General features: G+C 43.8%; 1 protein-coding gene across 4 annotated transcripts in view; it reads left to right on the top strand.

Annotated features, from left to right (window-relative positions):
* The window catches only part of TRIM33 (tripartite motif containing 33), a 218,403-nt gene that overhangs the window by 73,615 nt on the left and 120,040 nt on the right, over positions 1 to 24,748 (top strand). For all 4 annotated transcript variants that reach the window (XM_069756114.1, XM_069756113.1, XM_069756116.1 and 1 more), the window contains exon 2: positions 12,939 to 13,057. In XM_069756114.1, coding sequence (XP_069612215.1) covers positions 12,939 to 13,057 — 119 coding nt within the window. The remainder of the gene's footprint in view (positions 1 to 12,938; positions 13,058 to 24,748) is intronic.

Below are 24,748 nucleotides of genomic sequence, written 5' to 3'. Positions count from 1 at the left end.
TTATGACGGAGGCTCCGTTTGAACCCATGGTATCTGCCTCTATTAAGATTCTAACCCTCAAGGTAGTTTTTTTGGTAGCTATTACAGCGGCACGTAGAATAAGTGATATTCAAGCACTCTCTAGAATTCTGCCTTACACACAGATTTTGGACAACAAGGTAGTATTTAGGCAAGACTTGGCCTACTTGCCCAAGGTTGCCTCAGACTTCAAGGACACAAGAGACAGTTCTCCCTTCCTCCCTGATCTCACTAACCAAAAGGAGGAAAAACTGCATACTTTAGATGTTTGAAGGTGTCTTCTAGAGCATCTTTCTGTCACTAATCCTTGGAATAAAGACAACGCCTTATTCATATATTTCCAGGGTGCTAAAAAGGGTTTTAGGGTTTCAAAACGTACATGAGCAAGATGGATTAGGGAGGCTATCTCTCTAGCTTAAACAGTAATTAGCGGTCCGGCTCCACAGAACCTAAGGGCACATTCTACCCGGACCATGGCAACTTCTTGGGGAGGATGATCTGGAGTTTCCATCGACCAGATATGTAAGGTGGCTACGTGGTCATCCCCTTGCGTCTTTTTCAACCATTATAAGCTAGACATGGGTGCTTCCTCTGAACTCTCCTTCGGGTTAAGGGTTCTGCAAGCTGTGGTCCCTCCCTAAGCTAGTTTTAAATCTCTGTAATTCTCTCATGGTGCTGTCACGGGAGTCTGAATAAAGCATTCAGTTACTTACCGGTAATGGCATTTTTCAGAGGCCCATGACAGCACCCTTAGTTCCCTCCCTTAAAGTATGGGTGCGCACTTCTTCCACTTACAAGTTTTCACATGGGTGAATTGTTAAGGTTGTAAATATTTTATGTGCCATTAACCATGGAGGCTCTCTCAAGCGCTGTAATCCAACTGATGCGTGGGAGAGGTGCCGCCCTTTTGTATCTGTAGGTTTCCTTTTCCTGAAGGGCGGATCCCCTCTCCCGTGGTGCTGTTATGGGCCTCCGAAAAATGCCTTTACTGGTAAGTAGGGTTGAGCGACTTCTACTTTTTTAGGGTCGAGTCGGGTTTCGCGAAACCCGACTATCTCTAAAGTCGAGTCGAGTGAAATCGGCCGATTATGGCGAAAAGTCTGGGATCGACCGAAACACGAAACCCAATGCAAAGTCAATGGAATTTTTTTTTGTTTATTATTTTTTTTCCCTCTCCCTCTCTCTCTCTCCCTCTCCCTCTCCGTCCGTCCCTCCCTCCCGAACAGAAAAGCTGTTGTTACACATTGCAAATCGCTACTGCGCACAATCGACAAGATGACGATAGGCGTCCACGCCCCTAAGACTTATGTCATCACTCTGCCCACGCTCCTTCATTGGCTGAAAAAATGGCGCCAAGCGCGTCATACGAAACGCAACTTTGGCGCGAAAGTCGCGTACCGCATGGCCGACCCCACACAGGATCGGGTCGGGTTTCATGAAACCCGACTTTGCCAAAAGTCGGCGACTTTTGAAAATGAACGATCCGTTTCGCTCAACCCTACTGGTAAGTAACTAAATGCTTTTTTTTCTTTTTTGTTTTATTTTGCTGCACTGGATGATAATGTTGCAGATGCTTAGCCATGGCGCAAAGCACACACAGGTATATCATACACAGGCTGTATATTATTGTATAGGAGGCTTAGCTGTGATATGCAGCATACGTAGGCTACATTGGATGTCATTATAGCAGATGCTCAGCTGTGACACACAGTATACACAGGCTGCAATGGTTTATTGTAACAAATGCACAGCTGTGACACACAGCATACATAGGCTACAATGGATGTTATTGTAACAGATGCCCAGCTGTAACACATCATACACAGGCTGTACTGGATATTATTGTAGCAGATGCTCAGCTGTGACACACCACACATAGAGGCTACATTGTATGTTATTGTAGAAGGTGCTCAGCTGTCACACACGGCATACTCGTGCTACAATGGATGTGTTGTATACAGTACAGATCAAAAGTTTAAACACCTCATTTAAATATTTTTCTATATTTTTATGACTATGAAAATTGTACATTCACACTGAAGGCATCAAAACTATGAATGAACACATGTGGAATTATATACTTAACAAAAAAGTGTGAAACAACTGAAATTGTCTTATAGTCTAGGTTCTTCAAAGTAGCCACCTTTTGCTTTGATGACTCCTTTGCACACTCTGGGCATTCTCTTGATGAGCTTCTAGAGGTAGTCACCGGGAATGGTTTTCACTTCACAGGTGTGCCCTGTCAGATTTAAAGGGAAGGTGCCACCAGTTTTCTTGTATTTTGTTTTTTTGTGAAATTAAGCTTAAAATAGTAATTAAAATGTATTAATGCAATGTTTGCACTGTTTGCAAACATTTCTATATGAAAAATATTATATATTTTTCTACAAATATACATATTGACCACTAGGGAGAGCATTTTCCGTTTTAGACCTCAAGCAGCTATAGTAAGATTTAGCATCTCTGCCCCAGGGATATTAGACCACCCAAAAGGGGAGGGAAATGGTGATGTCAGCAGTTACTGCCCCAATTTTGCTTCTAACAGTAAGAATGAAGAGCAGCATCACAGGGCAGCACCATTTTGTGTGTGACTGCCCTGTGACCTGCTATCACCTGCAGTTACTGCATCAGAGGCGCAGCTTGTTTACAGAGAAGAACACAGTGGGCTCAGCAGCATTTTTTGTGAATAATATTCTTGCCATCCCCCTTCCCCCACCTTAATCCCTGTCCTGTCAGCTGCCCTCCTCTCTCTCTCCAGGTGTCACCTCCCTCTCTGCAGGCTGTGAGTGCAGCTTACTGGAGATCACAGGGACTGTGTGTGAGGGGGAGGCAGAGACACAGCAGGAGAAGCGTGTGAGGAGCAGAGGATGTGTGCCTGCTTGGAGTACAGAGGAGCAGTGAGGGCTTCTTCTGTCTTGCGATAGAGAGCACAGGGCTATAATAAAATGGCAGCTAGTCACACCTACAGCAGTGAGTTGTGCAGCCCACAGAGGCGTGCCCAGCTCACTGCTAATGCTGCTGCAATGTTACAGATAGGGTCCGTGCTGGTCTATTATCTCCTATGTCCATGGGGTGCCGTAATCTGACACTGATAGGGCCCTGCTACTGCTGCAAAACCAAGATGTCAGCCCCCAGTGCATTCTTTAAACTCATATAACACATGATCTCTGTTTCACATGCATTTCAAACTTGCTTATAGCAGCATGTTATGCTACATTACAGTGATTTATTAATGACCTACAAACGCGGTACCTTCCCTCTAATAAGTGGGATTTCTTGCCTTATAAATGGGGTTGGGACCATCAGTTGTGTTGTGCAGAAGTCTGGTGGATACACAGCTGATAGTCCTACTGAATACACTGTTTGAATTTGTATTATGGCAAGAAAAAAGCAGCTAAGTAAAGAAAAACGAGTGGCCATCATTACTTTAAGAAATGAAGGAAAATCAGTCTGAAAAATTGGGCAGACTTTGAAAGTGTCCCCAAGTGCAGTGGCAAACACCATCAAGCGCTACAAAGAAACTGGCTCACACGAGGACCGCCCCAGGAAAGGAAGACCGAGAGTCACCTCTGCTTCTGAGGATAAGTTTATCCGAGTCACCAGCCTCACAAATCGCAGGTTAACAGCAGCTCAGATTAGAGACCAGGTCAATGCCACAGAGTTCTAGCAGCAGACATATTTCTACAACAACTGTTAAGAGGAGACTTTGTGCAGCAGGCCTTCATGGTAAAATAGCTGCTAGGAAACCATTGCTAAGGACAGGCAACAAGCAGAAGTGACTTGTTTGGGCTAAAGAACGCAAGGAATGGACATTAGACCAGTGGAAATCTGGAGTTTTGTCTGAGTCCGAATTTGAGATCTTTGGTTCAACCACCGTGTCTTTGTGCGATGCAGAAAAGGTGAACGGATGGACTCTACATGCCTGGTTCCCACCGAGAAACATGGAGGAGGAGGTGTGATGGTGTTGGGGTGCTTTGCTGGTGACACTGTTGGGGATTTATTCAAAATTGGAGGCATACTGAACCAGCATGGCTACTATAGCATCTTGCAGCGGCATGCTATTCCATCTGGTTTGCGTTTAGTTGGACCATCATTTATTTTTCAACAGGACAATGACCCCAAACACACATCCAGGCTGTGTAAGGGCTATTTAACCAAGAAGATGACCTGGCCTCCACAGTCACCAGACCTGAACCCAATCAAGATGGTTTGGGGTGAGCTGGACCGCAGAGTGAAGGCAAAAGGGCCAACAAGTGCTAAGCATCTCTGAGAACTCCTTCAATATTGTTGGAAGACCTTTCCCGGTCACTACCTCTTGAAGATCATCAGGAGAGTGCCAAGAGTGTGCAAAGCAGTAATCAAAGCAAAAGGTGGCTACTTTGAAGAACCTAGAATATAAGACATACCGTATATACTCGAGTTTAAGCCGAGAATTTAAGCCAATTTTTTTAAGGCTGAAATTGCCCCTCTCTGCTTATACTCGAGTCATACCCAGGGGTCGGCAGGGGAGGGGGAGCAGCAGCTGTCTAATAATACTCACCTGCTCCTGGCGCGGTCCCTGCACGTCCCTGGTTCTCTGGTGTCGGCAGCTTCTTCCTGTAGTGAGCGGTCACATGGTACTGCTCATTACAGTAATGAATATGGACTCCCATAGCGGTGGAGCCGCATATTCATTACTGTAATGAGCGGTACCATGTGACCGCTCAATACAGGAAGAAGCTCCAGGGACTGCATCGTGGCAGGAGCAGGTGAGTATAACGCTCTGCGCGATATTCACCTGTTCCCTGTTCCACTGACGGCCGCTGCCACGTCTTCCCCTTACTCTGCAGTGACGCTCAGACCAGAGGGCGCGGTGACGCAATTAGTGTGCGCTCTGCCCTCTCCCTGAACGTCAGTGCAGAGGACGTGGAAGACACAGTGGCGGCCGTCGGTGGAACGCTCACCGGTGAATATTGCAAATGCGGCCTGAGAGGTGAATGTGTAATTTTTGTTGTTGTTGTTTTTTTTTTTTTTTTTTTTTTTTTAAATCGCAGCAACCGCATATGGGGCAAATGTCTGTATGGGGTCATGTGCTGCAGCGTTATATGGGGCAAGTATCTGGGGCCATGTGCAGCATTATATGGGGCAAATATCTGTATGGGGCCATGTGCAGCATTATATGGGGCAAATGTCTGTATGGAGCATCTTATGGGGCCATGTGCAGCTTTATATGGGGCCATGTGCAGCATTATATGGGGCAAATGTCTGTATGGAGCATCCTATTGGGCCATGTGCAGCATTATATGGGGCAATAGCTGTATGGGGCCATGTGCAGCATTGTATGGGGCAAATAGCTGTATGGGGCCATGTGCAGTATTATATGGTGCAAATGGCTGTATGGGGCCATTTGCAGCATTATATGGTGCAAATATCTCTATGAAGCATCTTATGGGGCTATAATCAGCATTTGTGGAGCATTATACAGGGCAAATGTGTCTATGGAGCATCTTATGGGGCCATAGAACCTGAAGACTCATCTCTTCCGACAAGCCTACAGCCTGCAGTGATCCTGAAGTCACTGAACCGCCGCGCAACCTGCCCTACCCTCTCCTAGTGTTTCATCACCCCTCCCCTGCAGACTGTGTGCCCTCGCGGGCAGGGTCCTCCCTCCTTATGTACCCGTGTGCCTGTTATCTGCTCATGTTTAATGTATTTGTCTATATTTGCCTCGTATTCACATGTAAAGCGCCATGGAATAAATGGCGCTATAAAAATGTATAATAATAATAAAAATAAAATAATCAACATTTGTGCAGCATTATATGGGGCATATTTTAATATGGAGCATCTTATGGGCCCATCATGAACTTTATGGAGCATTATATGGGGCTCCTGATTCAATATAGATATTCAAAAACACTTAACTTACTGATGTCTCAATTAATTTTACTTTTATTGGTATCTATTTTTATTTTTGATATTTACCGGTAGCTGCTGCATTTTTCCACCCTAGGCTTATACTCGAGTCATTAAGTTTTCCCAGTTTTTTTTTGTGGCAAAATTAGGGGGATGGCTTATACTCGGGTCGGCTTATGCTCAAGTATATACGGTAATTTCAGTTGTTTCACACTTTTTTGTTAATTATATAATGAAAATACAGAAAAATCTTTAACCCCTTCATGACCTTGGGATTTTCCGTTTTTCCGTGTTCGTTTTTCGCTTCCCTCCTTCCCAGAGCCATAACTTTTTAATTTTTCCGTCAATATGGCCATGTGAGGGTTTTTTTTTTCGTGCAAAACAAGTTGTACTTTTGAACGACATCATTGGTTTTACCATGTCGTGTACTACAAAACAGGAAAAAAATTCAAAGTGCGGTGAAATTACAAAAAAAAGTGCAATCCCACACTTGATTTTTTTTATTTGAGTTTTTTGCTAGGTTCACTAAATGCTAAAACTGACCTGCCATTATGAGTCTCCAGGTCATTATGAATTCATAGACCCCAAACATGTCTAGGTTATTTTTTATCTAAGTGGTGAAAAAAAAATTCCAAACTTTGCTAAAAAAAAAAAAATCGTGCCATTTTCCGATACCCGTAGCATCTCCATTTTTCACGATCTGGGGTCGGGTGAGGGCTTATTTTTTGCGTGCTGATCTGGTGTATTTAATGATACCATATTGGTGCAGATACGTTCTTTTGATCGCCTGTTATTGCATTTTAATATAATGTCGCGGCGACCAAAAAAAGTAATTCTAGCGTTTTGAATTTTTTCTCTACGCCGTTTAGCGATCAGGTTAATTTTTTTTTTAAATTGATCAGGCGATTCTGAACGCGGCATTACCAAATATGTGTAGGTTTGATTTTTTTTTTATTTTTTTATTATTGATTTATTTTGAATGGGGTGAAAGGGGGGTGATTAACCCCTTTACCCCCAAGGGTGGTTTGCACGTTAATGACCGGGCCAATTTTTACAATTCTGACCACTGTCCCTTTATGAGGTTATAACTCTGGAACGCTTCAATGGATTCCAGTGATTCTGACATTGTTTTCTCGTGACATATTGTACTTCATGACAATGGTAAAAATTCTTTGATAGTACTTGCGTTTATTTGTGAAAAAAACGGAAATTTGGCAAAAATTATGAAAATTTCGCAATTTTCCAACTTTGAATTTTTATGCAATTAAATCACAGATATATGTCCCACAAAATACTTAATAAGTAACATTTCCCACATGTTTACTTTACATCAGCACAATTTTGGAACCAAAATTTTTTTTTGTTAGGGAGTTATAAGGGTTAAAATTTGACCAGCAATTTCTCATTTTTACAACACCATTTTTTTTAGGGACCACATCTCATTTGAAGTCATTTTGAGGGGTCTATATGATAGAAAATACCCAAGTGTGACACCATTTTAAAAACTGCACCCCTCATGGTGCTCAAAACCATATTCAAGAAGTTTATTAACCCTTCTGGTGCTTCACAGGAATTTTTGGAATGTTTAAATAAAAATGAACATTTAACTTTTTTTCACAAAAAATTTAATTCAGCTCCAATTTGCTTTATTTTACCAAGGGTAACAGGAGAAAATGGACCGCAAAAGTTGTTGTACAATTTGTCCTGAGTACACCGATACCCCATATGTGGGGGTAAACCACTGTTTGGGCGCATGACAGAGCTCGGAAGCGAAGGAGCGCCATTTGACTTTTCAATGCAAAATTGACTGGAATCGAGATGGGACACCATGTTGCGTTTGGAGAGCCCCTGATGTGCCTAAACATTGAAACCCCCCACAAGTGACAACATTTTGGAAAGTAGACCCCTTAAGGAACTTATCTAGAGGTGTGGTGAGCACTTTGACCCACCAATTGCTTCACAGAACTTTATAATGCAGAACCGTAAAAATAAAAAATCATATTTTTTCACAAAAATTATCTTTTCGCCCCCAATTTTTTATTTTCCCAAGGGTAAGAGAAGAAATTGGACCCCAAAGGTTGTTGTACAATTTGTCCTGAGTACGCTGATACCCCATATGTGGGGGTAAACCAATGTTTGGGCGCATGGGAGAGCTCGGAAGGGAAGGAGCGCCGTTTGACTTTTCAATGCAAAATTGACAGGAATTGAGATGGGACGCCATGTTGCGTTTGGAGAGCCACTGATATGCCTAAACATTGAAACCCCCCACAAGTGACACCATTTTGGAAAGTAGACCCCCTAAGGAACTTATCTAGAGGTGTGGTGAGCACTTTGACCCACCAAGGGCTTCACAGAAGTTTATAATGCAGAGCCGTAAAAATAAAACAAAAATTTTTTCCCACAAAAATTATTTTTTAGCCCCCAGTTTTGTATTTTCCCGAGGGTAACAGGAGAAATTGGACCCCAAAATTTGTTGTCCAATTTGTCGTGAGTGCGCTGATACCCCATAAGTGGGGGGGAACCACTGTTTGGGCGCATGGGAGGGCTCGGAAGGGAAGGAGCTCCATTTGGAATGCAGACTTAGATGGAATGGTCTGCAGGTGTCACATTGCGTTTGCAGAGCCCCTAATGTACCTAAACAGTAGAAACCCCCCACAAGTGACACCATATTGGAAACTAGACCCCCCAGGGAACTCATCTAGATGTGTTGGGAGAACTTTGAACCCCCAAGTGTTTCACTACAGTTTATAACGCAGAGCCGTGAAAATAAAAAATCTTTTTTTTTTCCCCACAAAAATTATTTTTTAGCCCCTAGTTTGTTTTTTCCCAAGGGTAACAGGAGAAATTGGACCCCAAAAGTTGTTGTCCTATTTGTCCTGAGTACGCTGATACCCCATATGTTGGGGCAAACCCCTGTTTGGGCACACGGGAGAGCTCGGAAGGGAAGGAGCACTGTTTTACTTTTTCAACGCAGAATTGGCTGGAATTGAGATCGGACGCCATGTCGTGTTTGGAGAGCCCCTGATGTGCCTAAACAGTGGAAACCCTCCAATTATAACTGAAGCCCTAATCCAAACACACCCCTAACCCTAATTCCAACGATAACCCTAACCACACCCCTAACCCTGACACACCCCTAATCCCAACCCTATTCCCAACTGTAAATGTAATCTTAGCCCCAACCCCAACTGTAGCCCCAACCCTAACCCTAGCCCTAACCCTAGCCCTAACCCTAGCCCCTAACCCTAGCCCTAACCCTAGCCCTAACCCTAGCCCTAACGGGAAAATGGATATAAATACATTTTTTTAATTTTTCCCTAAGGGGGTGATGAAGGGGGGTTTGATTTACTTTTATAGCGGGTTTTTTAGCGGATTTTTATGATTGGCAGCCGTCACACACTGAAAGACGCTTTTTATTGCAAAAAATATTTTTTGCGTTACCACATTTTGAGAGCTATAATTTTTCCATATTTTGGTCCACAGAGTCATGTGAGGTCTTGTTTTTTGCGGGACGAGTTGACGATTTTATTGGTAACATTTTCAGGCATGTGACATTTTTTGATCGCTTTTTATTCCGATTTTTGTGAGGAAGAATTACCAAAAAACAGCTATTCATGAATTTCTTTTGGGGGAGGCGTTTATACCGTTCCGCGTTTGGTAAAATTGATAAAGCAGTTTTATTCTTCGGGTCAGTACGATTACAGCGACACCTCATTTATATCATTTTTTTATGTTTTGGCGCTTTTATCCGATATAAACTATTTTACGGGAAAAAAAAATAATTATTTTTGCATCGCTTTATTCTCAGGACTATAACTTTTTTATGTTTTTGCTGATGATGCTGTATGGTGGCTCGTTTTTTGCGGGACAAGATGACGCTTTCAGCGGTACCATGGTTATTTATATCCATCTTTTTGATCGCGTGTTATTCCACTTTTTGTTCAGCGGTATGATAATAAAGCGTTGTTTTTTGCCTCGTTTTTTTTTTTTTTTCTTACGGTGTTTACTGAAGGGGTTAACTAGTGGGCCAGTTTTATAGGTCGGGCCGTTACGGACGCGGCAATACTAAATATGTGTACTTTTATTGTTTTGTTTTTTTTATTTAGATAAAGAAATGTATTTATGGGAATAATATTTTTTTTTTTTTTCATTATTTTGGAATATTTTTTTTAATTTTTTTTACACATTTGAAAAATTTTTTTTTAACTTTTTTACTTTGTCCCAGGGGGGGACATCACAGATCGGTGATCTGACAGTTTGCACAGCACTCTGTCAGATCACCGATCTGATAGAAGTGCAGGCTGCTTCACAGTGCCTGCTCTGAGCAGGCTCTGTGAAGCCACCTCCCTCCCTGCAAGACCCGGATCCGCGGCCATCTTGGATCCCGGCCTGGAGCAGGGAGGGAGGGAGGTAAGACCCTCGCAGCAACGCGATCACATCGCGTTGCTGCGGGGGGCTCAGGGAAGCCCGCAGGGAGCCCCCTCCCTGCGCGGTGCTTCCCTGCACCGCCGGCACATCGCGATCATCTTTGATCGCGGTGTGCCGGGGGTTAATGTGCCGAGGGCGGTCTTTGACCGCTCCTGGCACATAGTGCCGGATGTCAGCTGCGATAGGCAGCTGACACCCGGCCGCGATCGGCGGCGCTCCCCCCGTGAGCGCTGCCGATCGCATATGACGTACTATTGCGTCCTTGGGAAGTAAAGCCCACTCCACATGGACGCAATACAAAAATAGGGAAAAAGGAAAAAATGGGAAGAAAATAAGTCAGCTCACCAATCCCTCAACAGTGCAATGATGTCCATGCACGGAGCCGCCTTGGTCAAGGGCGTAGTCCAGAGCCAGCAATGAAAAAGAAAAAATAATCTCCAGCATGGATCTTCTAAAAAGTCAATTTATTGAAAACACTTTAAAATGCAAACATTTGCAAAAAAGAGATGGGGGTCCCAGGTGGTCAACGCCGACGCGTTTCTGATGCCATGACTAAGACCTGATGGTCGAAACGCGTCGGCGTTGACCACCTGGGACCCCCATCTCTTTTTTGCAAATGTTTGCATTTTAAAGTGTTTTCAATAAATTGACTTTTTAGAAGATCCATGCTGGAGATTATTTTTTCTTTTACATGGACGCAATAGTACGTCTAATGGCAGAAAGGGGTTAAAACTTTTTTTTTTTCCCCACTTTTTTTATTTTTTATCTTTTCCATGTTTCAATAGCCTCCATAGGAGGCTAGAAGCCGGCACAACTCGATCGCCTCTGCTACATAGCAGCGTTCATCAGATCGCAGGTGTGCTATGAACGCCGAACACAGGGTGGCGCTCACAGCAGGCCGGGATCAGTAACCATAGAGGTCTCAAGGTTCATAGAATCATAGTAACATTCTATGGTTACTCTGCAGAAGAATGGCTAACCCCCAATCATGTGACAGGGGTCGGCGATGCGCTCATTTCCGGCCTTATGGCCGGAAGCGCCGGTTAAATGCCGCTGTCAGCGTTTGACAGCGGCATTTAACTAGTTGATAGCGGCTGGTGAATCGCCATTTCACCCGCCGTTACTGTGGGCACATGTCAGCTGTTCAAAACAGCTGACATGTCCCGGCTTTGATGCGGGCTCACCGCCGGAGCCCTGCATCAAAGCGGGTTATCTGACCTTATATCATATGACTAAGAACTTTGTTCGAAACGCCTCAAACATTTAGGGGCTTCTTCCCTGCATGATGATTTTTATGAAGATATGCCTGGTGCTGGAATTTTTTTTTGCTATTGCTAATGAGTGGTATCCAGCCACTTGTTCCTGGCACATGTGCTCATCAGAATTCTGGTGAGGCACCACTAATCCCTTTCCCTGTTCCCAGTATGATGTTATTTTTTGGTGACCACACATGAATTTTAAAAAAATCAGCTCCTTCCAAATTGGATACAGTTTGTTTGGAAGCACAAGACCACAAGCTGAGAGCTAAAAGTATCCATATCTCCCTGGTGTCTGTTGTGGTCAACTTGTACTTGCTTTGCAGGGAGATCAGAGCAGACTGTTGTCATTACATCTCACACAGGAGTAGTCCAGAACAGGCAAGGTTACTCCTGTGTGAGATGTAATGACAGCCTGCTCTGATCTTGCTGTGAGTACAATTTGACCACAACAGACATGAATATAAATAATAGACACTTTAAGGTGTCAGCTCTGGACAATGTGTGGGGCGGGGATGTATAGCAGAGTTGATAGATGGGTTTGTAATGTGACACAGCTAAATTAAGCTGCACAGTGACTCAGATCCCAGGAGATCAGGACAGGCTCCCAGGCTTAAGATACCGTCACACTCAGCAATTTTGCAACGAGAACGACAACGATCCGTGACGTTGCAGCGTCCTGGATAGCAATTTCGTTGTGTTTGACACGCAGCAGCGATCTGGATCCCGCTGTGCCATCCCTGTGTGTATCGTCATGTTTGACATCAAAAGCAACGATGCCTGCAATGTTTTACATGAAGCGAACAACCAGCGAGAACGATAAGTGAGTCGCCGTTACGTCACTGGATAGCTCCTGCATCGTTCTGGAGTTGCTGTGTTTGACATCTCTACAGCGACCTAAACAGCGACGCTCCAGCGATCGGCTCGTTGTCTATATCGCTGCAGCGTCACTGAGTGTGACGGTACCCTTAGAAGTTAGCTCTAATCTATTGTTGGGGGTAGTATTTCCTTTTTTTCCTGCCTGCTTACTGATTTGGCAACTTCCTGCAGTAGAAGTACATGCCCCCAGTGAAAACTATATACCACGAACTTGTACTTAACAAAAGTTAACTCATTAGGGACCAAATACTTTGCTAATAACTCTGCAACAGTTGAAATGAAAATAAGAAAAACAACCCTAACATGCAAAAAAAAATTATTCTGCTCTGCAGCCAATGTTACCTGCTGTGTCCTATTGAATATGAACTAGTTGGTGAAAAGTTCTCTAAAAAGGTTTATTAAAAATAAAACCTTCATATTTTGCATTGTTGTAACTCTTTTATGTTATCTTTTTGTTTTTAGTTGGTGTGATAAGGTGTCCTGTTTGCCGACAAGAATGCAGGCAGATCGACCTAGTGGATAATTACTTTGTGAAAGACACATCTGAATCGCCAAGTAGCACGGATGAAAAGTCTGAGCCGGTATGGCCAACTACAGTTCAATCTTTCTTGTGTGTAATCTTTTTTTTCCGTCATTTAAGTACATGGGTAAATAACTTGGGTTTAACTCCTTCCCGACCTGTGATGCAACGTATGCGTTATGAAAGTCGATGCCAATCCGACCTGTGACCTAGTGTATGCATGTAGGCGGGATCGCGTTCCTGCAGGTCGGGTTAACCCCTTCCCGACCCATGACGCCTACGTGGCGTCATGGAAAGATCGCGTCCCTGCAGATCGGGTGAAAGGGTTAACTCCCATTTCACCCGATCTGCAGGGACAGGGGGAGTGGTAGTTTAGCCCAGGGGGGGTGGCTTCACCCCCCCATGGCTACGATCGCTCTGATTGGCAGTTTCACTTTCAACAGCCAATAAAACAACAATCCTACGCCGTGACCATAGACCCACCAGAGATTAACACCACACCAGGATCTTAATCATTAAAATTAATTTTTATTTTACAATTCAAAATAGCAACATTACAACAAAATAAAAAATCAAATACCAGTACGCACCACAGGACAATAAAATAATAATAATATAATATACAGTATAATAGCAGCGATACCCCGAGCAATATAGATCCCTACCAATGTTATGTGTACAGAATGCAGTATCCAAATTTTTAATATATAGCAAAAAGAGCAATTTTACAGAAATTATTGATATGAAACAATTTAACTGTCAGAGTATTAAAAAGAGGAAGACTGGATGTAATAAATAAATAGTGTCTATATGCTACAAAAATCTATTCTATCATAGAATGATCAAACCAAGGAAAAAAATATATAATATATACACACACAAATCCGTGAAGAAACTAAAAATCATAAATATATATATATATATATATATATATATATATATATATATATATATATATATATATATATATATATATATATATAATGTGCCCAGTCAATACATAATCTACCACTCACTAGTGTATATAAAAAGAGTGCTGAAGTGCTATAAACCAAAGAAGAAATGCCACATGCAGGAGTATGCAAGACACCAACTGTTTACTATTACCAAATAGTGCTTCCTCACTTAAATGAGTAAAAATACACAAAAAGTGCTATGTGCTGTGCCTATGAAGACTATATATATGTGCCACAGAAAACAGGTAGTTGCTCAGCTGTAGATGATGCACTGAATACAATAAAGCGCTGTGATATCAGGGATACAATGAGGCGCACACTGAAAGTGCTATGTGCTGTGCATATAAAGAGTATATGTATGTGCGACAGAATCTAGTGCTAAAAAAATATAATTCACTCAGCTACGAAGGATGCACGGGATATAATAGAGCATCGTGCTATCAGAGATACAATGAAGTGCACACAGAAAGTGCTATGTGCAAAGAGTATGTATGTGTCACAAAAGGTTTCTGCTATATGTAGTGCTAAGATATGTGATTGCTCAGCTGCGGGGGATACACAGGATATAATAGACCGCTGTGCTATCCGGGTTGCAATGAGGCACTATATAATTATAACAAATACGAAAGGGATCTAAAATGATATTGGCAATATATACCTTGGGTTGCTGAGTCCCAAGGGGTGCGTTTCCCACAGGACTCAGCAACCCAAGGTATATATTGCCAATATAATTTTAGATGCACTTTCTGTGTGAACTTCATTGTATCTCTGATAGCACGATGCTCTATTATATCCCGTGCATCCTTCGTAGCTGAGTGAATTATATTTTTTTAGCACTAGATTCTGTCGCACATACATATACTCTTTATATGCACAGCACATAGCACTTTCAGTGTGCGCCTCATTGTATCCCTGATATCACAGCGCTTTATTGTATTCAGTGCATCATCTACAGCTGAGCAACTACCTGTTTTCTGTGGCACATATATATAGTCTTCATAGGCACAGCACATAGCACTTTTTGTGTATTTTTACTCATTTAAGTGAGGAAGCACTATTTGGTAATAGTAAACAGTTGGTGTCTTGCATACTCCTGCATGTCATGTGGCATTTCTTCTTTGGTTTATAGCACTTCAGCACTCTTTTTATATACACTAGTGAGTGGTAGATTATGTATTGACTGTCTTATGGGCACATTTTTCTTATATATATATCATATATTTATATATATATTTTTTTATGATTTTTAGTTTCTTCACAGATTTTTGTGTGTATATATTATATATTTTTTTCCTTGGTTTGATCATTCTATGATAGAATAGATTTTTGTATCATATAGACACTTTATTTATTTATTACATCCAGTCTTCCTCTTTTTAATACTCTGACAGTTAAATTGTTTCATATCAATATTTTCTGTAAAATTGCTCTTTTTGCTATATATTAAAAATTTGGATACTGCATTCTGTACATATAACATTGGTAGGGATCTATATTGCTCGGGGTATCGCTGCTATTATACTGTATATTATATTATTATTATATTATTGTCCTGTGGTGCGTACTGGTATTTGATTTTTTATTTTGTTGTAATGTTGCTATTTTGAATTGTAAAATAAAAATTAATTTTAATGATTAAGATCCTGGTGTGGTGTTAATCTCTGGTGGGTCTATGGTCACGGCGTAGGATTGTTGTTTTACTCCTTGTGGTGGTGGTAAACACACATCTTTTCACAGAGTACCTGGAATCACTACTTTAAATAATTTATGGTATATGTGGCATAGACATAGATTTTGTGATATTCCGTGGTAACCTCTGTGTTATATAATACATTTCAACAGCCAATCAGAGCGATTTGTAATATTTCACCTATTATAACTGGTGAAATATTACAATCCAGCCATGGCCGATGCTGCAATATCATCGGCCATGGCTGGAAACACTAATGTGCCCCCACCCTACCGATCGCCCCCCCAGCCCTCCGATCTATCCGGTACACTGCTCCGGCTCCGCTCCGTCCTGTGCTCCGCTCCCCCCGTGCTCCAATCACCCTCCCCGTGCTCCGTTCCACCCGCCCCCCCCGTGCTCCGTTCCACCCGCCCCCCGTGCTCCGTTCCACCCCCACCCCGTGCTCCGTTCCACCCCCACCCCGTGCTCCGTTCCACCCCCACCCCGTGCTCCGTTCCACCCCCACCCCGTGCTCCGTTCCACCCCCACCCCGTGCTCCGTTCCACCCCCACCCCGTGCTCCGTTCCACCCCCACCCCGTGCTCCGTTCCACCCCCACCCCGTGCTCCGTTCCACCCCCACCCCGTGCTCCGTTCCACCCCCACCCCGTGCTCCGTTCCACCCCCACCCCGTGCTCTGTTCCACCCCCCCGTGCTCCGTTCCACCCCTCCCGCGCTCCGATCCACCCCCCCCCGTGCTCCGATTTCCCCAGACCCACCAAACCCCCCCCCCCCGTGCTCCCACTCACCCCATCATACTTACCGATCCTGCCGGGGTCCGTCCGTCTTCTCCCTGGGCGCATCTTCCAAAATGGCGGGCGCATGCGCAGTGCGCCCGCCGAATCTGCCGGCCGGCAGGTTCGTTCCAAAGTGCATTTTGAACACTGAGAGAGATTATATCTCAGTGATCAAAATAAAAAAAATAATAAGTAAAATAAAAAAATAATAAATGACCCCCCCCCCCCCCCACCACCACCTTTGTCACCCCCATAGGTAGGGACAATTAAAAAATTAAGAATTTTTTTTTTCCACTAATGTTAGAATAGGGTTAGGGGTAGGGCTAGGGTTAGGGTTAGGGTTAGGGGTAGGGTTAGGGCTAGGGTTAGGGTTTCGGTATGTGCACACGTATTCTGGTCCTCTGCGGATTTTTCCACTGCGGATTTGATAAATCCGCAGTGCTAAACCGCTGCGGATTTATGGCGGATTTACCGCGTTTTTTCTGCGCATTTCACTGCGGTTTTACAACTGCGATTTTCTATTTGAGCAGTTGTAAAACCGCTGCGGAATCCGCACAAAGTGACATGCTGCAGAATGTAAACCGCTGCGTTTCCGTGCAGTTTTTCTGCAGCATTTGTACAGCGATTTTTGTTTCCCATAGGTTTACATTGAACTGTAAACTCATGGGAAACTGCTGCGGATCCGCAGCGTTTTCCGCAGCGTGTGCACATACCTTTAGAATTAGGCTATGTGCACACGGTGCGGATTTAGCTGCGGAACCGCAGCGGATTGGCCGCTGCGGATTCACAGCAGTGTTCCATCAGGTTTACAGTACCATGTAAACCTATGAAAAACCAAATCCGCTGTGCCCATGGTGCGGAAAATACCGCGCGGAAACGCTGCGTTGTATTTTCCGCAGCATGTCAATTCTTTGTGCGGATTCCGCAGCGTTTTACACCTGTTCCTCAATAGGAATCCGCAGGTGAAAACCGCACAAAAAACACTGGAAATCCGCGGAAAATCCGCAGGTAAAACGCAGTGCCCTTTACCCGCGGATTTTTAAAAAATGATGCTGAAAAATCTCACACGAATCCGCAACGTGGGCACCATAGCCTTATGGTTAGGGTTGGAATTAGGGTTGTGGTTAGGGTTGTGATTAGGGTTATGGCTACAGTTGGGATTAGGGTTAGGGGTGTGTTGGGGTTAGTGTTGGAGTTAGAATTGAGGGGTTACCACTGTTTAGGCACATCAGGGGTCTCCAAACGCAACATGGCGCCACCATTGATTCCAGCCAATCTCGTATTCAAAAAGTCAAATGGTGCTCCCTCAATTCCGAGCCCCGACGTGTGCCCAAACAGTGGTTTACCCCCACATATGGGGTACCAGCATACTCAGGATAAACTGCGCAACAATTACTGGGGTCCAATTTCTCCTGTTACCCTTGTGAAAATAAAAAAATGCTTGCTAAAACATCATTTTTGAGGAAAGAAAAATGATTTTTTATTTTCACGGCTCTGCGTTGTAAACGTCTGTGAAGCACTTGGGGGATCAAAGTGCTCACCACATATCTAGATAAGTTCCTTGGGGGGTCTAGTTTCTAAAATGGGGTCACTTGTGGGGGGTTTCTACTGTTTAGGCACACCAGGGGCTCTGCAAACGCAACGTGACGCCCGCAGACCATTCCATCAAAGTCTGCATTTCAAAAGTCACTACTTGCCTTCTGAGCCCCGACGTGTGCCCAAACAGTGGTTTACCTCCACACATGGGGTATCAGCGTACTCAGGAGAAACTGGACAACAACGTTTGGGGTCCAATTTCTCCTGTAACCCTTGGGAAAATAAAAAATTCTGGGCTAAATAATTATTTTTGAGGAAAGAAAACGTATTTATTATTTTCACGGCTCTGCATTATAAACTTCTGTGAAGCACTTGGGGGTTCAAAGTGCTCACCACACATCTAGATAAGTTCCTTTCGGGGTCTAGTTTCCAAAATGGGGTCACTTGTGGGGGGTTTCTACTGTTAAGCCACATCAGGGGCTCTGCAAACGCAACGTGACGCCCAGAGAGCATTCCATCAAAGTCTGCATTTCAAAACGTCACTACTTCACTTCCGAGCCCCGGCATGTGCCCAAACAGTGGTTTACCCCCACATATGGGGTATCAGCGTACTCAGGAGAAACTGGACAACAACTTTTGGGGTCAAATTTCTCCTGTTACCCTTGGGAAAATAAAAAATTGCAGGCTAAAAGATCATTTTTGAGAAAATAATTTTTATTTTTTTATTTCATGGCTCTGCGTTATAAACTTCTGTGAAGCACCTGGGGGTTTATAGTGCTCAATATGCATCTAGATAAGTTCCTTGGGGGGTCTAGTTTCCAAAATGGGGTCACTTGTGGGGGAGCTCCAATGTTTAGGCACACAGGGGCTCTCCAAACGCGACATGGTGTCCGCTAACAATTGGAGCTAATTTTCCATTCAAAAAGTCAAATGGCGCGCCTTCCATTCCGAGCCCTGCCGAGTGCCCAAACAGTGGTTTACCCCCACATATGAGGTATCAGCGTACTCAGGACAAATTGGACAACAACTTTCGTGGTTTAGTTTCTCCTTTTACCATTGGGAAAATAAAAAAATTGTTGCTAAAAGATAATTTTTGTGACTAAAAAGTTAAATGTTCATTTTTTCCTTCCATGTTGCTTCTGCTGCTGTGAAGCACCTGAAGGGTTATTAAACTTCTTGAATGTGGTTTTGAGTACCTTGAGGGGTGCAGTTTTTAGAATGGTGTCACTTTTGGGTATTTTCAGCCATATAGACCCCTCAAACTGTCTTCAAATGTGAGGTGGTCCCTAAAAAAAATGGTTTTGTAAATTTCGTTGTAAAAATGAGTAATCGCTGGTCAAATTTTAACCCTTATAACTTCCTAGCAAAAAAAAATGTTGTTTCCAAAATTGTGCTGATGTAAAGTATACATGTGGGAAATGTTATTTATTAACTATTTTGTGTCACATAACTCTCTGGTTTAACAGAATAAAAATTCAAAATGTGAAAATTGCGAAATTTTCAAAATTTTCGCCAAATTTCTGTTTTTATCACAAATAAACGCAGAATTTATTGACCTAAATTTACCACTAACATGAAGCCCAATATGTCACGAAAAAACAGTCTCAGAACCGCTAGGATCCGTTGAAGCGTTCCTGAGTTATTACCTCATAAAGGGACACTGGTCAGAATTGCAAAAAACGGCAAGGTCTTTAAGGTCAAAATAGGCTGGGTCATGAAGGGGTTAAGGTCAAAATAGGCTGGGTCATGAAGGGGTTAACTGAAATGTCACTAGACCTGCAGGTACAGGGGGGACTTGTACTTGAGCCCAAGGGGGGGGGGGGGGGGGGGGGCTTTGATCACCCCCCCGTTGCTACGGTCACTTCCGGTGACCTCTTTGTCACCACCCCAAAATCTGATTGGACGCTATCTCTCCATTCAGATGTGGAGGGGCGGAGTAAACAATGGCTGCCTCGCTGTCCAGCTTCATCCCATCCGTGGAAGCTGAATAGCGAGGTGCCTGTTTGATGTCCTGCCACCGACTCCTCGATTACCGCCGCCATCCGGTACTCCCTTCTGCTGCCCCCTGCTCCCTCCCGCTGTCCGATTCCACCCCCTGATCACCTGCTGCTGCTGGTCCCATCTCCGCCTCCATCTGCTGCTGCATCTCCTCAGCCCCCTCCTGCCCTCTCGCGCCTGACAGCCCCCTCCTGCCCTCTCGCGCCTGACAGCCCCCTCCTGCCCTCTCGCGCCTGACAGCCCCCCCCTGCCCTCTCGCGCCTGACAGCCCCCTCCTGCCCCGCAGATCGCCCTCTGCCCCGGTGATCGCGCCCCGGTGACTGCCCCCTCCTGCCCCAGTTTTCCCATTAGGGTTAGAGTTGGGCTAAACTGAGTTGGGCTAAAGTTGGGGCTAAAATTAGGGCTGGGGCTAAAGTTAGGGTTGGGATTAAGGTTAGGGGTGTTAGGTTTGTGGTTAGGGTTGAGATTAGGGTTAGGTTTGTGGTTAGGGTTGGGATTAGGGTTAGGTTTGTGGTTAGGGTTGGAGTTAGAATTGGGTGTTTTCTACTGTTTAGGCACATCAGGGGCTCCCCATATGCGACATGACGCCCGCGGACCATTCCATCAAACTTTGCATTCCAAAACATCACTACTTCCCTTCCGAGCCCCTATGGGTGCCCATACTGTAGTTTTCTCCCACATATGTGGTATCAGCGTACTCAGGACAAATTGGACAACTTTTGGGGTCCAAATTCTCCTGCTACCCTTGGGAAAATAAAAATATTGGGGGCTAAAAAATATGTTTGTTGAAAAAATGATTTTTTTTATTTTCACACCCGGGCGCTATAAACTTTAGTGAAACACCTGGGGGTTCAAAGTTCTCACCACACATCTAGATAAGTTCCTTGGGGGGTCTAGTTTCCAAAATGGGATCACATGTGGGGAAGCTCCAATGATTAGGCACACAGGGGCTCTCCATACACGACATGGTATCCGCTAACGATTGGAGCTAATTGTCCATTCAAAAAGTGAAATGGCGCTCCTTCCCTTCCGAGCCCTGCCAAGCGCCCAAACAGTGGTTTATGACCACAAATGAGGTATCAATGTACATTGCCCAACAAATTTTAGGATCCATTTTATCCTCTTGCCCATGTGGAAAAGAAAAAATTGAGGCTAAAAGAACATTGTTGTTGGAAAATTAAAATGTCCATTTTTTCCTTCCACGTTGCTTTGGTTCCTGTGAAGCACATAAAGGGTTAATAATCTTCTTGAATGTAGTTTTGAGTAGCTTGAGGGGTGCAGTTTTTGGAATGGTGTCACTTTTTGGGTGTTTTCTGTCATGTAGGCCCGGAAAGGGACTTAAAATGTGATGTGGTAACTAAAAATAAATGGTTTTGTAAATTTTGCTGGAAAAGGAGAAATTGCTGATTTAAAACTTTGAACCCTTATAACTTCCTAACAAATCCCAATATGTCACGAAAAGACAATCTCCGATTCGCTAGGATCCGTTGAAGCGTTCCGGAGTTATTACCTCATAAAAGGACTCTGGTCAGAGTTGTGAAAAATGGCCAGGTCATTAAGGTCAAAATAGGCTGGGTCATGATTTGGTCCCCCTGCAATCAACTTAAAGGAGTGACCTCTAATTACAACAGGCACATGAGATAGCAATGTCAAAGGAGTTATGGCAATCACAGCGCCAACATCAGAGGAGTGGTCTCAGTCTGGGAAGTATTTTTTTTTTTTTGTTTAATTTGGGGGCAGTTATAAGAAGGTGTAACCAAGTAGTGGACAACCCATTTAATTTGACTTTTGTCCAAAGTTTATCATTGCTCCCCATGCTTTCTCTACCTGAGTGCTGTGTAGTAAACCGCTTCTGTCTTCACCTACAGCTGTCCACTCCTCTGTATGGCTGAGAATCATTCCTGTGCAACAGATCCAGTGGTAAAATAACAACTGCATCAGTTCCAAACTGAAACACTTTAAATCTGATCCTTTGACATCAGTAATTTACCAAAAAAATCCAGCTGCAGTCAGTTTTTTTTTTTTAGCCAGACTAAAAAGTTGCACAGGCAAAAAAAAAAAAAAATTGCAGCTGGATTCATTTGTTAAAACATTAAAGTTTGTGTGAATAGGTAGTCTCACCCCCCAAAACGTCAAGAGAACCACTGAAGTTAAGTTCACACATCCAGTAATCATCCTCTAGAATTCATCCAGCAGCAATCCGCTGCCGATAAGTTTTATTTTTTGTCCGCTTGAAAAAAAAAAACTGATTCCAACTGGTTCCTTTATTTATTTTTTTAAACATTGAAGTCTACGGAACTGATCTGTTAAATGGCTTATCTGTCCATTTTTTCTCCCATTTTGAAAAGCATCCGTTTATCATATACTTCTGGACACGTGTACTTTCATGCAATCATCTATTTGAAACCGATCCAGTGTGCAAAAAATGGATGGCTATATAAAGGTTTTCCATAGACTTCAATGTTAAAAAAAAGAGGATCTAGTTGAAATAAGTTTTTTTTTTTTTTTTTTTTTTTTTTTGTTAATCATATTTGTAATTATTGCTTTTTGTGGTTTAGATGTTATAAAATATTAAAAATCTATATGTAAACAAGGAGGCTTTGGTGCAGTCTTGGTGTGGTCATTGCACCATTACACCCCCTCAGTTTGCATACCGAGCACTGTCCTATCTTGATTGCTGCCTGAGCTCATTTGGTGGTTGTGCTTGGTCACTGCCGGCACGCTCATAGTGTCATTGCAGGCGCTCATCACTGTCTCCTATCTGTAGCACAGTACAGAGTGTCTGCCACAGACCCGAGTCAGCAGTGACACCGAGCGCAGCTGCTCTGTCCATATGGAGCTGCTGATTGTGCTCAGCTCTGGCAATCGGTGACGCCAGATAAGACGGCCTGCAATAGCTCCATGTGAGTGCAGTGTCTGTGCGGAGCTGCTGATTGGATATGCAATTTCTGGGGACGTAGCAGTTTATGGAGTCCTTGGCCAAGCCAAGAGAGCACTGGAGCCCCCTCATTTGCATTCTAAACTAATAAAAGGAATACTACATGTATTATTATTATATGCCAAGTCCCCTATATACCTGTACAAATGGTCTAGTTAGCATATTTTGGGGGGGTGGTCTCCCTTTAAACTGTCAGTTTTTCATCAGTTTTAAACTTTTTTTTTTTTTTTAACATTTGTTTATTAGAGACACTAGATGGTGGCCCGATTCTAACGCATCGGGTATTCTAGAATATGTCTCTATATAGCAGCCACATAGTATATAGCACAGGCCACAACATATTCTTGAATACCCGATGCGGTAATACAGGCCACGCAGTATGTGACGGTGGCCACGCAGTATGTGACGGTGGCCACGCAGTATGTGACGGTGGCCACGCAGTATGTGACGGTGGCCACGCAGTATGTGACGGTGGCCACGCAGTATGTGACGGTGGCCACGCAGTATGTGACGGTGGCCACGCAGTATGTGACGGTGGCCACGCAGTATGTGACGGTGGCCACGCAGTATGTGACGGTGGCCACGCAGTATGTGACGGTGGCCACGCAGTATGTGACGGTGGCCACGCAGTATGTGACGGTGGCCACGCAGTATGTGACGGTGGCCACGCAGTATGTGACGGTGGCCACGCAGTATGTGACGGTGGCCACGCAGTATGTGACGGTGGCCACGCAGTATGTGACGGTGGCCACGCAGTATGTAGCAATGTGGGCACTATATGCGTGGTTAAAATAGACTTAAATTAAAAAATAAACATATACTCACCATCTGAAGGCCTCTTGTAGTCCTGGCGCCTGTGTGCGGTGCACGCGGCAGCTTCCGGTCCCAGGGTTGGTATGAGCGCAGGACCTGTGATGACGTTGTGGTCACATGACCATGATGACGCATACGCATAATCAATAGTAAAAAGTTGGTCACACAGGGTTAATAGCTGCGTTAATTGAGTGCGTTGCACCGCAGCATAACGCGGTCCATTAACGCTGCCATTTACCCTGTGTGAGGGCTGACGGGAGGGGAGTATGGAGCGGGCACAGACTGCGGGGAGGAAGGAGTGGCCATTTTGCCGCCAGACTGTGCCAGTTGCTGATTGGTCGTGGCAAAACGCCCACGACCATTGCCACGACCAATCAGCGACTTGGATTTTCATGACAGACAAAGGCCACAACCAATGAATATCCGTGACAGACAGAAAGACAGACTGAAGTGACCCTTACACAATTATATAGTAGATTGATTATGGGTCATGTAAACTCAGCCTAAGGCCACGTGCACACATTCAGTATTTGGTCAGTATTTTACCTCAGTATGTGTAAGCCAAAACCAGGAGTGGAACAATCATAGAAGAAAAGTATAATAGAAACATGTGCACCACTTCTGTATTTATCACCCACTCATGGTTTTGGCTTACAAATACGGAGTTAAAATACTGACCAAATACTCAATGTATAGGCACCAGACCTGTTCCTGATTGATTGCAGGAGCATATTAATATATGACAAGAAGTGGAAATGAATGTCGCCTTTTACAGCCAAGGTTTGATTATCTTAAAGGGGTTGTCCACTACTTCAATATTGTTCTCTTATCTGTTGGCTAGTTCATCAGCCACCTATCATCATGGATCTGACATCCCGGCAGGCAGGTATAAGCGGGACTCATGACATCTGATTGGTCTGATATTAATAACTTATCCTGAGTATAGGTTGGCAGTATCGAAGTCGTGTACAACCCCTTTAACCCATCTAAAATAAAATATAATCAATTTGGCTAAAGCTGTTATCCTGCTGCGCTCTGTTCACAGCT

The sequence above is a fragment of the Ranitomeya imitator genome, chromosome 3 (genome assembly GCF_032444005.1).
Source record: "Ranitomeya imitator isolate aRanImi1 chromosome 3, aRanImi1.pri, whole genome shotgun sequence".
NCBI lineage: Eukaryota > Metazoa > Chordata > Amphibia > Anura > Dendrobatidae > Ranitomeya > Ranitomeya imitator.
Note: the sequence above shows the minus strand (reverse complement) of the source record. Positions and strands in the feature narration are given on the sequence as shown.